Raw genomic sequence first — 15,369 nt, 5'->3', positions numbered from 1 at the left:
TTAAGAACACGTTCTTCTTGCAGTTTGTAATCATTGGAAACAGTTGAGACAGTTAAAATATGATATTTTGAGCATTATACTGTTTTGTGTGTGTGTTTCTCTTTTCTTGCTATTAAATGTAATTGTGTCCCATGTCGCAGGTGATTTCATTGTTTGGTGATTGCACTGTAGGAACTCCTTTTGGTGTGGTATGCCTTAACTTGTTTTAAGTATTGTTTTTGATCCTGCTGTCATATGATAACATTTCTTCAGATTCTCATTTTGTGAGACTTTTTGAAAGGTTTTATATTCAGATTACTCTCTACCTCATGTATTGACGTTGAACACGAGTTTGTCCTGTTTTAGGCACTGCTCTTTTATCTCAAAGTATGTTGAAGTCTGATGTGTAAAAATGTCTGGACTATGTTTGCCGTACCTATTTCTTTTCTGATTTCCCATTCTCCTCCACATGTCAGTTTTCTGAGTTTACCCAATTATTAATGGATTAATTCAAAGAATTTCTTTAAGTTAGGGAGGAAACTAGAGGAACTGACATAGTTAGTATTTCTGACATTGCTCTCTAGGGAAAAGAGACATGAGACTGTGTGAACTGGTATTGTGGAAGAACAGTTATGACAAATCTTCTTTCTAGTGGGGCGTGTCTGTTGGATTCTAGGTCTTATCCCCTCTTCCTGCATACAGCACGTGTTGAATAGGCGCATTAAATATGGAAAAGATGCACTGAATCTTGCTTGTACGCTTAATGTCTGGAACGCTTGGGTTTTTCCTCATTGTTTGAAGACATACAAGCATCACTAATAATATCTGTAAATAAGTCTTCCAAAAATGGAAGAACTTAAAAAAAATAAAATAAAAATAAAAATAAAAAAGACTGTGAAAGGAATTGTTTGCAGAAAACTGATTTGTTTCCTTCACAACTGGAGAAACATATGAAATATTTACAAAAAAAGATGAGTTAGGCCATGATAGAAGTCACAGAATCGTTTAGGTTGGAAGGGACCTCTGGAGATCATCTAGTCCAACCTCCAAGTCAATTCAGTCTTAATCTGGGAGGAGGTATATGGAGCACTGAAACTGAGGTTCATATTTTTCCTTTAGAGGATAGCTTTTGACTTACCTCCACAGCTGCTTTCCTTAAAATAAGTAGATACTACTTTATCATTTCAGTGTCTGAAATTGAGGCAACCGTTTTGTCCTAGTTTAAGCATGGGACAGGCTTACGTTGTTTTATCTCTGAACATCTTGTATGGTAACTATAGTTACAGAATTTTTAATGGAAACGCCCATAGTGAGTCTTAGCACTCTTAAAAGCCTATTAAGAAAGTTAACAGCTCAGAGGGAAGTTTTTGTGTTTGATCTTTTTAAAATTTGGGATACTGCTTGCCTTTCTTATATTTCCATTCTCTTAAGAAATTAGACTAAACAGAAGTGTGTAAAAAGGATTCCATTTTCAGCTTGATGCCTTATTTAACAGGATATAGAATTTCTCTGAATTTAATTTTTATTTGATGTAGAAAAAGATTTCTTCAAAAATATGTAATCTAATTTAAAAGGTACAGGAATGAAGAATTCATTACACATCTTGGTAAGTTGTTCCAATTATTAATAATCTTCACTGTTTCAAATATATGCTTTATTCCTAGTGTGAGTTTATCTAGTATATATATATTTTTTTTCTTTTAGCCATTGGAGCTCAGCTGCTAGATGCTAGAGCCCTCTGTCAAAACTCTAGGCTGTGATCAGGGCAGCCATTAACTTTTTTGATAAACTAGGTAGATTGTGCCTTTTACTATAAAGCGTATTTTGGCCAGTCCTTTAACTGTTTTTATAGCTCTACTTTGAACCCCAGTTTGGTAGTGTTCTGCTTACTTTAGTGTTCACTGGAACTGGATGTGGTATTTCAGGAGTAGTTGCAAAATAACCATACAGAGAGGTGATATGTTTCCTAGTAGTGTAGTAGTGATATCAGGGAAAAGTCTGTGCTTTTTTATGTCTGTGCACCTGTCCATTTCCCCCCCCCCCCCCCCCCCCCAACCCCTGCATGTACTAAAATAGGAAGTCATTGTGCTAATAATATTTTAATATAATATTATAAGTATAGCAAAAACAGCACAATTAAGAATATGGGTAATATCTGTTTATTTGTATGAAAACACACTTTGCAAAAGCTAATAAATGTGATATTACTTGTTTCTAGACGTAATGGCAGACAGAATGGCAGCTGGTTGCCGCTGAACCAAGAAGAGCCTTAAGTATGCTCAGAAGATGGATATTTTAGTTCAGTGTTATCTAGATGAACAAGTTTGCAGGGGTGACTATAGGATATGGAGCATTCTCCGTTTCTCCATATCCACTAGATCTCTTTATTACTTTCTTCAGCCAGCTTATATTGAGATTCGTCCTCATGGTTTCCAGGAGAGAGAGAGAGAGAGATTTATTTAATTATTTATTTGATGATATGGTTGTTATATGCTGGTTGTCTAATCTTCAGTCTTGATGGCTGGATTTGTGCACAGACCAGTTGAAATAACCTCTTGGGTGATCCTAAGTCCAGTTCTGAAAAGAACCAAATATCTCTTGATATATTCTGAGGTTTGATAATAGTCAGCCTCCTATAATATTCAGCTCTGTACATGTATGGCTTATTGTTAATGATGAACAGCATATGCCAGAGCTATTAACTGAAAAAGGTTTTTTTTTTTTTTGTCAATTACAGAATGATGGGTCTTCATAATGTATTAAGTGCAGAGCAAGAAATTGTATCTTCTTTTCTGTTCCAAATTATATATTTAAAAAAAACCCACTTCTTTGTTGTAGTGGTTGTATAACATGTCAGCCTGAACTATAGCTTTTTTCGCTGTATCTGTATTTTGTCGAAGTACCTTTGACAGTAATTTTTTTAGAGCATTCAGAATTAATATTCCTTTAATCTTCTTTCATTTATATAAATATGCCCTAAGATCTAAAAGCTGTATGCTTTCATCATTTATAGTACACAATCCTTAATATATGAACCATGCTCCTATAAAAATTATTTTAAAATATATATGTGGAAGAAAGACATTTGCAATTTTCTTGAACATAATTCTTTCAGAAGTGTTGTTTAGGGTTGGAAATACATACTTATTATTACTGTAATAAATATCTATCATTACCTGTAGCATCTGCCAAAAATTGAATGATTTCTAATTTATTGAGAGAGAAAAAGGATAATGTCAAAGATTTTGAGATTAATTCCATATTCCTTTTAAAAATTAAGTGTGATGTTCAAGAGCACTTTGCCAAAGTGGAACAATTATTTATCTAAGAGTAGTTGCTGGTTAAGCAATAAATTTTTGATGGTTATGTAATTTTTTTCATGTTTCATGCATTAAATACGTATTCCCTACATACTGAACATCAAGCGTAGGATCTTATAACTTGGGACATGCTCTCCATCATACAGGAAAATATAAGAGAATATCTTAATTTCTCAGAATGATTGTTTTGGAGTCTCCTATATTTAAGAAGCACGTTTATCAGTTTCCTATATTTTTTTCCTTAGCACCCTACATTCTAAATATTTTTATTAGGACCTACTTAGAAGTGTTATTTCTGACTTCTTACTCGAAATTTTGGAATTTATTTCCTGTGGGTTCATTTCAGTAGATATAATAATGCCTTAAGTAATAATCTCTGAAATAATTAAAAAGGTTTGTATAGTTCTTTTATGGCATCCTGGTTTTGTTTTTTTTTTTTTTCTCCTCCCCATATTGATCCCTTTTCTGTTATTCTGGGCACTTCTTTTCTTTCCCTACTTTATACTTGCTCTTATAGGAGTTCCACTATGGGCCAAGTGGCATGTAAGAGAAAATGAAAACAGGAGTGCTTTGCTATTGCAGTAATGTTTGTTCCTTTCCTGATGGAGCTCCCTCAGTGTACTTTCTCTCTCTAGGACAGTGATGATGAACTTGCTGGAGTACTATGGCCAAAAGTGAAATTTTGTAAGATACTGGATGTGAACTTAGTGGGGTTTCTGTCCTTTCTTTCCCTCTTGGCCTATTCCACTCTCCCTTCTCTCTCCTCACCTAATCTGTCTCCTTTCCATGGCAGTCAGGAGCTTTTACTCGTCTTTCTTCCTGGCCTCTCCCTTCCTTTCTTTCAGTCTCTTGCCTCTCCTCTCATTCTGGCTCTGTCTGACATCCACTGAGTTATGTCAGCAGTCCTCCGTGCCAAGCATCGCTGCTGCGGAAGCTCAGAACGCCATTTGAGGCACGGCGTTCATCGCAGTGACAGTCATCACAAATGACATCGTAGGCCACAGAGTTTCATCATCACTGTTCTAGGAGAGGAGAGGAGTTGAGCCCCCAGAGCGAGAACCCCTGGCCTCGCGCAGCAAGGTCCAGGCCAGTTAAAGGAGGGAGCTACTGAGCAAACATTTGATGTCTAGACCTGAAAAAGGACTTCCTAGCACCGTATCATTGGGCGAGCTTCATCAAGGAGGGAAGGGGAGTACTACAAACGTGAGTAAATTTTGGTTTTTTGGGATTTTTATTATGTAGTGCTGTGCTTCTTGTACAAACTGAGACGTTCTTAACTTTGGTCCTAGCCTAGTGATTAACTACATGTAGGCGTAACAAATTTACTGAAGACCAGATTTTAGAACTTTGTTCTGTCCTGTAGCAGTTTCAAAATTGATAATATTTATAAGGAGAATATTTTGTGCGTTATAGTTTTTGATACTGTTGTAGAACTTGCAGGATGGCATAGCCTATTTATTTTTTTTTTAATGGTAGTTAAAAAGTAATTAAGAAGTAGGTGAAATTTTGTATGTTTTACTTTAAAATGTAAGTGTACAGCAGATGAATAATGGAGTACTGACTTTCAAGCTAAGATTTTTTTTAAGGGGTTTATTTTGAGTCACTGCATGGGTAGTTTCACCTTTAAGGTTTGTCCCCCCCTACCTTTTAATTACTGTGGCTATATCCTTTTACCAGCTGTAAGCATATATATATTTTTTTTAATTTAGGATTTGGAGTATTTTTATTTGTTTTAAAATTCTTATGTATATATTTACTTAAATACTTTTTGCCGTGTTTTATTTTCTGGATTTGTTTTTGTGCAGTTAGTCATTCACAAGTAAAATCATATAGCTATTTACTGTTCATATGAACTTCAGTTTACTGTTAATACTGGGGATTTATATGCCAAATCTGGGCACATGCACATGTGTACACGTGGAATTCTTTTTCACCTGAAATGTCACCAAAACTCTCTGATATCCTCCTTTTATGTAGCTTTTGGTGATAGCTTCTGCCCTGGCAGCAAAGCATAGACTATTTCTCATGCTCTTGCTGAATATTTTCCTCGTTCTGAGTTTTCTCTCTGCAGCTTTTTCTGGTTACTTGCTAAAACAAGTCCAGTTGTAAATGCTTTCCGCACCACTCCCAAGTGTATGACTTTTCTTAAGAGTGAAGGAAACTGAATGATTTTTTTCCAAGTCTACACAAGTATTCTTTAGCAATATATTTAGGAATACTTCTGTCCAACCAGCTAAAACTATTTTTGTCATATCTCCATATATGTTCATTCACTTTTATCTTCTGGAAAACTGGATGGATGCTTTTAAAATGTTAAGACAGGGTGGGGGGAAGAGCATGGAAGGTATGTGTGTACATGTCGAGGGGAGGGATCAACCCTTAACGTGCTCCTGATTTCAAAGCTGACACACTTACTATCATAAGTGCTGCTTGTAGTGGTTACTGTTACTGAATTCGTGTCCTTAGGATTGTTAAGTAGTTTGTGGAAAACATTTCTCCATTTCCGGTTTGTGGCTTGCTTTCTTGCTGAATTGAGAAAATTCAATCTGCTGGATGAATTCTCTTTTCTATAGATCTTACTTCAGTGTTTTAGCTTCTCTTTTAGAAACTATTAAATATAAAGCTGTTAATATTTACAGTTCGATATTTATAATGCTCGGTATGAAGAAGCTTTTAGTAATTGAAATTAGTGTTACTTTTATGTTAAGAACTCAACATAAGCTCCTGGTTTTGGAATACAGGAGGAATAACTTAAATCTATGTTTATATAGGACTCTTAAAATTCATGATTTTTCTATTGAGAACATTATGACAACTTGTAACAGGGAATGTTTGTGTCACAAGCACAATCCTCACAAGAAGAATTTGATTTTTTTTTTTATTTTTTTGGCCACAGGAAATAACTGCAAGTATGAATACACTGTGTGATACCCGTAAGGGGAACAGATAAGCTAGCAAAGTGTCTGTGGGATAATTGTGCCCCAGGCTTACATTAATCCTAGCTTTCTGGAAACGTCATTGGAATGTATACTATTTAGAAGCAAAACAGGTGCTTTGTCTTCAGAGTTGAAGAAAAGCAATAGAATGCCAAGAAGCGCTTATGTCTGATTCCAGGTTACCTGCTGTGTTGCTTTTAGCAATCTCAGATCTCAGAATATGCTTTTTCATCTTGTCCATCCATCTATTTTGTATTTCTTGATTTTTTTTTTTTTTTTTTTCTGAAGCAACTCCAATTTTTCTGTCGTTTGGTTATTGAGTGTTTCTTGCCTCACAAAAATAAGCATGCTCAAGATTCATGTTGTCCTAAAGGAATCTGTTAAAAATTGTAACCATGTTTAAAGCTCAGCTGTCCTTCTTACTCATACTTTAACTCTGAAATCTTTACGGATATGTAGTTTTTAGGCCCATTCTAATATAGACATGTTGTGTGCAATGACAAAAATGTGTGTGTCTCTACACTAGAGAAAGGCATGGGAAGATTACTCTGTGAGAGAAACTGTTATTTTAAATAATAAGTGTAATTCACAGAGAAAATTGATCAAGAATAAGTACTCTGAATTATTCTGTAATAGACACTTCAAAAAAATGTTATTCCCATAAAGTCAGTACTTGATTAGGCCTAAGATCCCTGAAAAATCTTTATGTCACTGATAACTTCTGTTTTACTCCACAGTTCACACCTCATTTGAATGTAATTTTTGAAATTATGCCCTAATTCTACCTTAAGTTGATATAACTTAAAACTTATGCTTTTATTAAAAAAGTAAAAACTTTTTTCACAAAAACATATTTTCATTTATAGTTGTCAAGTAATTCCAATAAATGCATTTAAGGGCTCAGATAAAACCCAATAGGTTTAAAGGAAGATTCTAGGCAGTTTAGCCAATATATTTTCTTCCAAGTATGGGATATGTAACTGAATTTCTAGTAAATAAATAAATGTAAGTAAACACCTTTTAAATAACAACTACAACAACAAAAAAAAGTTATACACCTCTTCAGTGTTTCTTATTTTGACTTCCTGTATATTATGCAATATATTGCAATTTTAAAAATTAAGCTTAGCTTTTTGTAGGAAATCATCTGATTTTTCAATATGGTTTTAATGTGTGGGATGGGTTTTTTTTAGGTTTTTTTTTTTTTTTGATGCAGCAGGAGAATCTGATAGTCTACTTTAGACTGATATAAGTATGGGAAATTAGAAACTGCAAAAATCAAAGCTTTAAGTACTCAAGGAGATCAACACTTGTTGACTAGGCAAAAGAAGGGAGGAATTTAACTAGGAGAGGAATTTAACTAGGAAAGCAAGAGACCACTCGATGTGCTAACAGCAGGAGATAGCCATTGCTGAAATAGCAGGCAGTATGAAAGAGGCAGAAAATCTGGACTAGGAAATGGAGTTGAAATGCACGTGACAGAGAAGTTAATTTTGCAAGGAAGGAAACGCTCTTTTTAGTGAGTCCAGCCTTGAATGTGTGGGTGAAGGTTAAACTGATACAGTGGTTTGCCATTACTGAAAAATAAAAGATCTTATGCTGTCTTTGCCTTCTGTCTCTTCTTTGTCCCTTGTTTCCTGACCCGACACTGCTCCTCTGCGCCCTCCCTCCACAAGTTCTGGTGCTCATCCCTTAATAGCCCACAACAAACACTTTCTTGTTGCAAAAGTTCTCTATATTTTAGCAAGTTGAAGTGCTGTAGGAGAAGGGTCCAGTGAATGGAGAAAAACTCTCTACCCCTAAGCAGGAAAGGAAGGAGGAGTATTGGAAGGTCACCTATTTGCAGGAGGCATATTGCAGGAGCTGCTCTGCTATAACATGTGGCTACATCCTAAATATACGCGAGCAGGACATGCAGCAGTCAAAGCTTGTATGTTTAGTCTGTTACTCCTGTCCCACTCTTTACTGTCACCCTCCATTCCTGGCACTGTAGGTCATAATGTTCTCAGAAGTTATGCAAGCAAGAGTAAAACTTGTATTACATGTTATTACTCTGATTATGATCTTGTAAGTCTAGGCTCCGACTTAATGTGTTTGGATCACACTGTAAACTCACCTTTCCCACAAAGGTTCAGAACAAAGTGTTCAGGCACTGTGGATCTGACTCAAAATGAGTACTCACTTCAAGAACTGCACGTACATGGGAGTTTCTAAACATTTCTTTTGAATGCTCTAAAAGAAGTCTTGCAATTGAAATGTATTGAGAAAGCTTTTTGTAAGATAATATATATTTCCTTTGCTCTGATATTGTTAATTTTAAGGGTTATTAAATTCTTTTTAATTGTTGAATTTATGTCTACATTCTGCAGTTATGAAATCAATTGAATTTTTGACATACTGCTGGTCACCTGGCTAAACTAACATTACCTGCTCATTCACTAAGATCAGCTCATAGTGTACAGTGGTGGTGCACACTCTTCAACTTCAGGATATGTGGGCCCAAAAATTAACACTCAGTGTGCATATATTCCTGTTTCTAAGCTTATTAAGTTCTTGTCTGTCTTATGAGATGGAACAAAGATATCAATAGTAAAAGCAGATTTTTATGACAAAATTTTGAATAGAGGCCGAAATTCCAGTTTCAGACACGTACCTCCCTTTTTAGTCTAAAAGTATTCAAATATTCTTTGTGAATGAGCTGCAAAAAGCTTAAAACTTTGAATAAAATATTTGGGGAAAGCAGTGATGTTCTCCCTGGGAGACACAGAAGTAGCCAAGAGTAGTTGTCTGTGGTTGAGCTACTTCTGAAGGGGTAACTTAAACAACAGCAGTTAAATATACTTTTACTGGGGTAGATATTTGCATAGGCACCTTCTATTTGCTGACTTCTATACAAAACTGCTGCTTGGTGGTAGTAAGTCAGGTTAGCAACTAATGGATTGTTATTCTGACCATATATATCAGAACATATATTGGTTTGCGTATTGTTGACAGGTGGAGACAAGCACTTGTTGCACTGGAGACAAGCATGGATTTTGTTGCCGTTTCTTAAAGAAGTGCTAATTTTTCTAGGTTGACCCACTAAGAGGTTGTGCTGCAGGTAACAAACAGGTCAGTGTCCGATCTTCCAGGCAAATGATATAGTCACTAGAGCTAAACTCTAGTGCAGGGCACTGTTAGATCCAAACCTATTAATATAATGCTTGTATTAAAGCTACAGATGTACTGTCCATTTTAAGATTAGCTGAAATGTCAATAGCATGTGACAGCCTTAAAATAGCAGCCTTTGTTAATCTTCATAAGCTTTTAATTATAATTTTTATGGATTATTTATAAAGTTTTTTTCCCCAAGGCTTTACGACAACTTGGTTATAATTCAGATTTTTTTTTTCTTTTTCCTACAAGATGCATTTTTTGGTATTTGTTCTTTTTCAGAAAAAATCATCTTTCCTTAGAATAGGATTTAGATTGCAGTGCTTCATGCATAGTACTTCATACAGTGCTTCAAGCCCTTGAATCATAGACATTCGTCAATGAAGTGCTTGATGCTGATTACTTAACTCCTGGTGAAGGAAACTCAGAAGGTTAGAAAAAATACTGTATAATAGGTGTATTTGAGTACAACTGTTTTCAGTATCTCAATTTTAAATACCTGAAGAATTTTGATATCCTCTACCCTCTCTTTCTTGTGCCATTCTAACCTGTTACTGCAATAACTTCCTTATGCATATCCTTGCGTGTTTTTTTTTTTGGTTGTGTGTATGGTTTTCTTTTTTTCCCCCTCTCTCCTATGAACCTGTCAATTTTAATTATTTCTAGCAGTTGTGCTTGTGATGGTAGTTGAAGTTCAGGGTACATTGCCCTAGGTAGGCATTGTGCAAATACTAGGAAACACAATTCCTGTTTGCAGGATGTCAGACAACTGATGTACAGTAACCCAAAGAGATGGAGATAGTCAAATATATATATATATATATATATGTGTTTCTGGAGTAGTTCACTAATATAAAACCTCTCCTGCTAATGGAAGAAGAATGGAAATACCCTAAGAGAGGAGATTGTAGGGTACAGAGGTTTGTGGCCTTAAGGAGGTAGGAAAAGGAATAATTTAGAATGAGTCAAAAGCAACTGACAAATAAAAAGCAAGGAGCAAGTAAGACCACAAAAATAGGATTAATGGCAAGATACGTGACCTAAATGACTGCAGAGCTGTAATGGAAGAAAGGTAGATGATTGGAATATGTTTTAGGCAGAAAAATAGAAGAAACAAGGGCATAAATATTAGAGACCATAAGTTTTGACTACAAAGAGTGGATGCTGTTTCAGAAGAGGGAAGACAGTTTTGAGCATGGAACGGAGGGATTTTACAGTAAAGGAGGAGATAAAGAAGATGGACCTAGAAAAAGAGTCAAGTAGGATATGAAATAAAATGGCAGTAAAAAAGGATGACAGAATGGCAGTGATGTGTTGAGGGTCACTGATCAAGAAATGATGGAAGAGGAGAGATAAAATTACTTTTAATACAAGAAGCCATGCTTAAAGATAGGGCTTAGCATATCATTATTTTGACGAAACTTTGATCCTGTTTGAGATCAAATGAATACATAAGACCAGAGAAACAGATGACAGGGTGTATGACATGAAGACAGCAGAAGCTTCAACGAAGATGATCAATAACTGTGTGTTGGGGTGGGGGAGCAGCAACATATAGAGAAGAAGTAGAGAACAATTGAAAGGTATTCTCTTGGTAGTTCTTATTATCATTTATTGCAATGCTCATTTTTATTACACTCAAAGCCCCAAAAAATGAATTTGGTTTTCACATTTCATTACTGTCTATTGTAATAAAACTACTTGAGCTGAAATGCATGCATCTGAAGTGTTCATTTTGTATATAAAGACAAACATCAAAACAAATATGTGTAAGACAAATTCTAATTTTAATTTAGTTTAAGTTCAAAGGATCAACATTAACTTCTATGAGGTCTGATGAAGACTTGCTGCTACAGAAAATTACTCTGATACACTTATCCTCAGGAAGAGGCTGCATTTGTTATGGGTGAAAGATGATGCATTGGTGACCTTCCAATAACGTGATTAAATAGGTGACCTATTTAATTTCTAATCTTTTTGAGCAAAGGCTATCAAGGCTGCAAAGAAAATGAAATATCTGATTCATTACAGTCTCTTGAAAACATCGGTATGCATTGCTAAGCTTTCAGTCATGCATATATGTCAATTTGTCTTCCAGTTTTGGAGAAATCCAAACATCTGGGAGATGAAAGTTCAACATTTTATTCTTGATAAGAGTAATCTCTTTTATTTTAGATTGAAGCTTTGGCAAAGAATTTTAAGAAATGAAGTGATTACATCTTTGGTTTACTCTTTTGAAAATAATGAGAGAAGTTTTTTCTCAACTGTCCAGGTTGCTTAGAGTATACTGAAAGAGTGGGAGGTATTTGTACCACTTAACTTTAAGCGTCTAGTTTAGCTTTAAAAGTTTAGGTATTAGTTTTATAGCTTGCTTTGTTAATGATGGGAGACTACTTCACATATTAAATCAGGTCTGGACTAGAGCTATGAACGTCATAGCATAAATTTTCCGAAAAAGTTGATCGATGGAAAGGTGACAACATTTGGTGATTATGTAGGTAGTTTAGGGCTGACAGGGTTGCAAGATGTATGTGTCTGCATTTTGGTTGGGGATTTTGTTTTTTAAAGATGAATGGACCTAATACCTTTAATTTAGCCGTATCATTTACGTAGCAAGTAGTTCTGTGGTACTGAGAAACTGAGTAATAAAATGGAAGCTGAAAAGGCAGGTCCGAAAGGGATGTACTTTTGACTTGGCAATGATTCTTCTCATTTTGATAATATTTGTAATTATCCAGCTTCAGACTTCTTCACTGATGTTAATTGAATAGCAATATTAAGTTGACATGTTTGTATGTTTATTTCATTAACCCAGAAACTGAGGTGAAAAGATTTAAGTATTTCTGTCAGTGTTTAAAAAAAAAAAAAAAGGGGGGGGGGTAGGAACAAAACTGCAGTCTCTACTCTCTCTCGCTTTTAAGCTTTAATCATAAGATCATTTTGAAGTATTTTTTTAAAATTTTGACTTAAAAAAAATCACTAGAGATTTGGGAATATATAAAACAAGTAACCTTAGTAAGTACTGCCTAACTTCTGTAACAGGAAATCTAATATTCCTGCTTTGTCATATGTATTGAATGCTTTTGAATACATTTAGTATGTTATGACTAAAGAGAAAAGTCCAGACTCTTCAGAGGTGAAAATGGTTGCAGCCTAAGGATAGTTTCCTCTAACTAGAGAGTATCTCTTTTTCAAGACTGTGCTTCTGTTTAAAACAAATCCTGAAATAAGCAAATGACTTGGGTTATCTTTGGCATAACATAGGAGCAGTTGTTCAAATGATGAAAACATTTTTCCTCCTACTGCATGTTCCTACATGAGCCCTCCTGCTTCTTCTGTAATTAGTGTGGATGTTATATGTCAATAACGTGTCATCAGAAAACATTTCCTGTTACATTGTGAGAGAAGCAGCAAAAAAACATTAATATCAACTTCCTTAGCTCTGCTTTTCTGTGTCTTTCTTGTGCATAATCAGTGTCTCTGAAATTCTTTGTGTGACCGATTTTTTAGTGCTGGATATGGTAAAATAGATACAGTGTTGACCTGAAGCAAGTTTTATGGCAAAATGCCACGGTTCTCAGCCCTTGGCTACAGTGAAGCTAGAAGATTTAGATCAATTAATTGTATGTGACTGTACTGGAAATCTATTTTCTTTTCTCTACAGATATTGCAGAGTGTCTTCCTATGTAGCGCTTCATCTGTGGTTCTGGAAATCTAGCTGTGACCACAGACATGCCTTATAAATAAGAGACCTTAACTAGAAGAGCAAGATTGTCAGAAACTTATTTTAGAAATGCGTGCTCATCAACGTTCAAGTTCTTGAGATTTAAAGGAAAGAAGGATAGATTGTAGAGTTTCCTTTCTGTCTTTTAAAATGAAGTATTTTACTGCTATGATTCACTTATTGTTCGTTATATGCATGCTGCATTGTAAGACTGTTCTTACAGTTTGGGATTGCAGATACATTTTTATGAATTGTTAGCTGTTCTTGGTGTGCGATCCTATATGTTCCTGTGTTCTAAGCAACAGGAAATTCTGGCTTACATATGCAGTGCGCTTTCCTGGAAATGGATTTCTTGCGCCATATTCTCTCTGGAGCTAGTATTTCCCTGTAGACCTTTGTTAATCTTAGCTATGCTAAGCTGTGCATTAGTCTTTTCCTGTTTGTATGCAATTATAGATTATATCAACTGAAGACTTAAAATAAATCAAAAGGAGCTGTCACCAGCTTTATAAGTCACATGCAGCTTAATACATAGTATCATATGTCTCCAAAATCCGATGTTTTGTTGAGTTTAATGTCCTCTATTGGAATAGAAGAGTATTGGATTCTTTTCTGGAGGAAAGGGAAGAATTATTGTCATCAGCAATGAAAGTAAACAAATCAGAAATCTTATCAGTTTCCAATGTTTAATTCCTTTCTGCGCTACAAATTTTGTTGTCTGCGCTCGTCTGGTTTTAGGTTATTAAGGAAAAACAGTTATTACTGCTTCCCTGAGAAACCATTTGACAGTCGTATTCTCACGTTCAGGAATTTCTTGACATTCAGCCTTAAATTTCGTTTTTCTCTTTATTTGTTATAAACTCTAGTGCTTCTTCTGTATCTTTGGTGTATATCCCCTTAAAATATTCTCTCAGGTGAATGATTTCGGTATTTTCTTTCGGTATTTCCTTGGCCAAACTATATATTTAGCTATTTTCATCTTCTTTTGTAAATCATTCTCCAATCTCTTAATACTTGTTATTCTTCTCTGAACTCCCTGTAATTTGTCAGTATCTTTTTAGCGTTAAGGTGCCCAGGAGTGAATGCAATATTGCAAATTTGTAGTTACCTCTCCTCTCATTATTCAGAGGCTATGTTTATTATTACTGTATGTAGCAAATTCATATCAAAATTGCTGTCCTATATTGCTTGTGGACTTTTTTTCAATATTACTGCTTCACAGATTTGTATCTTCTTCTGTTTCAGACATGTGTTTCTAGAACATATATTGTCAGATTTTGTTGCTTGCATTTTCATTCCCCAATTCTCTTATTTCATTTCACACACCTTCTACAACTCCTAAAAGGTAATTTTTCTCCTTCTGCAGCAGGTCATGTAGGTTATCTTCTTGAGTCTGTTGCCTGTATGACTCTTGGAAAAATAGTTTGGCTTTCATTCATATGCTTCTTTGCAAGCATTCAGTACCTTCTTCCACTGCTTTGGGGAGTTGTGTTTTGAGATGCTCCACCTTGTTGTTGTTATATTTCGTAAGTTTGGAAAAGGGAGCTGTTCACTCCCATTATGTCATTGATTTTCTTAAACGGTCATCAACACAGAAGCAGCAGTTCCTATGCATGCATTCATTCATACGTATTTATGTATCTGTGTAGGTTTGTAAATCTATATGTGTGTGTGTATGCATATACCCACTCATGTATAATGCATTTGCCGACTCTTCATTTAAAACAATGCTATTTACCTGCAGGAGGAGGATGAAGAAACATATGAGCAAACTCTAGAGTTCCGCAGAGGAGGTGATGGTCAGCCAAGACGCTCCACACGACCTACTCAACAATTTTATCAACCCCCAAGAGCTAGAAACTGATTAATAAGCATTAAAAGGTAAATATATGATACTGACATTTTTCAAGAAAAGTATATCTGAATTGCTATATATTTGAGTGTTCTTCATTCTTTGTGATGTTGGTGAGAGAACTTCCTGCAGCTTTGCTAGTAGTAGGTTGGTATAGGGGCCCTCAGCGTTCAGGTGTAGGTAGTGGGCATATTGAAAAAATAAGTTATTGTTGTTATCATTTAAAATTCCTAGAAGAATATTGTTTCTCATTAACAAAAAAACAAAAAAGTGATACTAAGCAAGCAGGGATGCATGTATGACCAACTGTGTAATAGTGGCAATCTTAAAAAGTGGTAAGGCATAATCCCAAATCGGAGTGATTCCTACGCCTGTAGAGAACTATTGATAATAAATCAATGTCTT

The 15,369-nt window shown here is 35.3% G+C and overlaps 1 protein-coding gene across 4 annotated transcripts in view; it reads left to right on the top strand.

Moving 5' to 3' along the window:
• Positions 1-15,369, top strand: part of TDRD3 (tudor domain containing 3) — a 115,326-nt gene that overhangs the window by 95,624 nt on the left and 4,333 nt on the right. For all 4 annotated transcript variants that reach the window (XM_068929686.1, XM_009672477.2, XM_009672475.2 and 1 more), the window contains one exon: positions 14,857-14,993. In XM_068929686.1, the coding sequence (XP_068785787.1) occupies positions 14,857-14,976 (120 nt within the window). In that variant the 3' untranslated portion in view covers positions 14,977-14,993. The remainder of the gene's footprint in view (positions 1-14,856; positions 14,994-15,369) is intronic.

This window comes from Struthio camelus, chromosome 1 (assembly GCF_040807025.1).
Source record: "Struthio camelus isolate bStrCam1 chromosome 1, bStrCam1.hap1, whole genome shotgun sequence".
NCBI classification, from domain to species: domain Eukaryota; kingdom Metazoa; phylum Chordata; class Aves; order Struthioniformes; family Struthionidae; genus Struthio; species Struthio camelus.
Note: the sequence above shows the minus strand (reverse complement) of the source record. Positions and strands in the feature narration are given on the sequence as shown.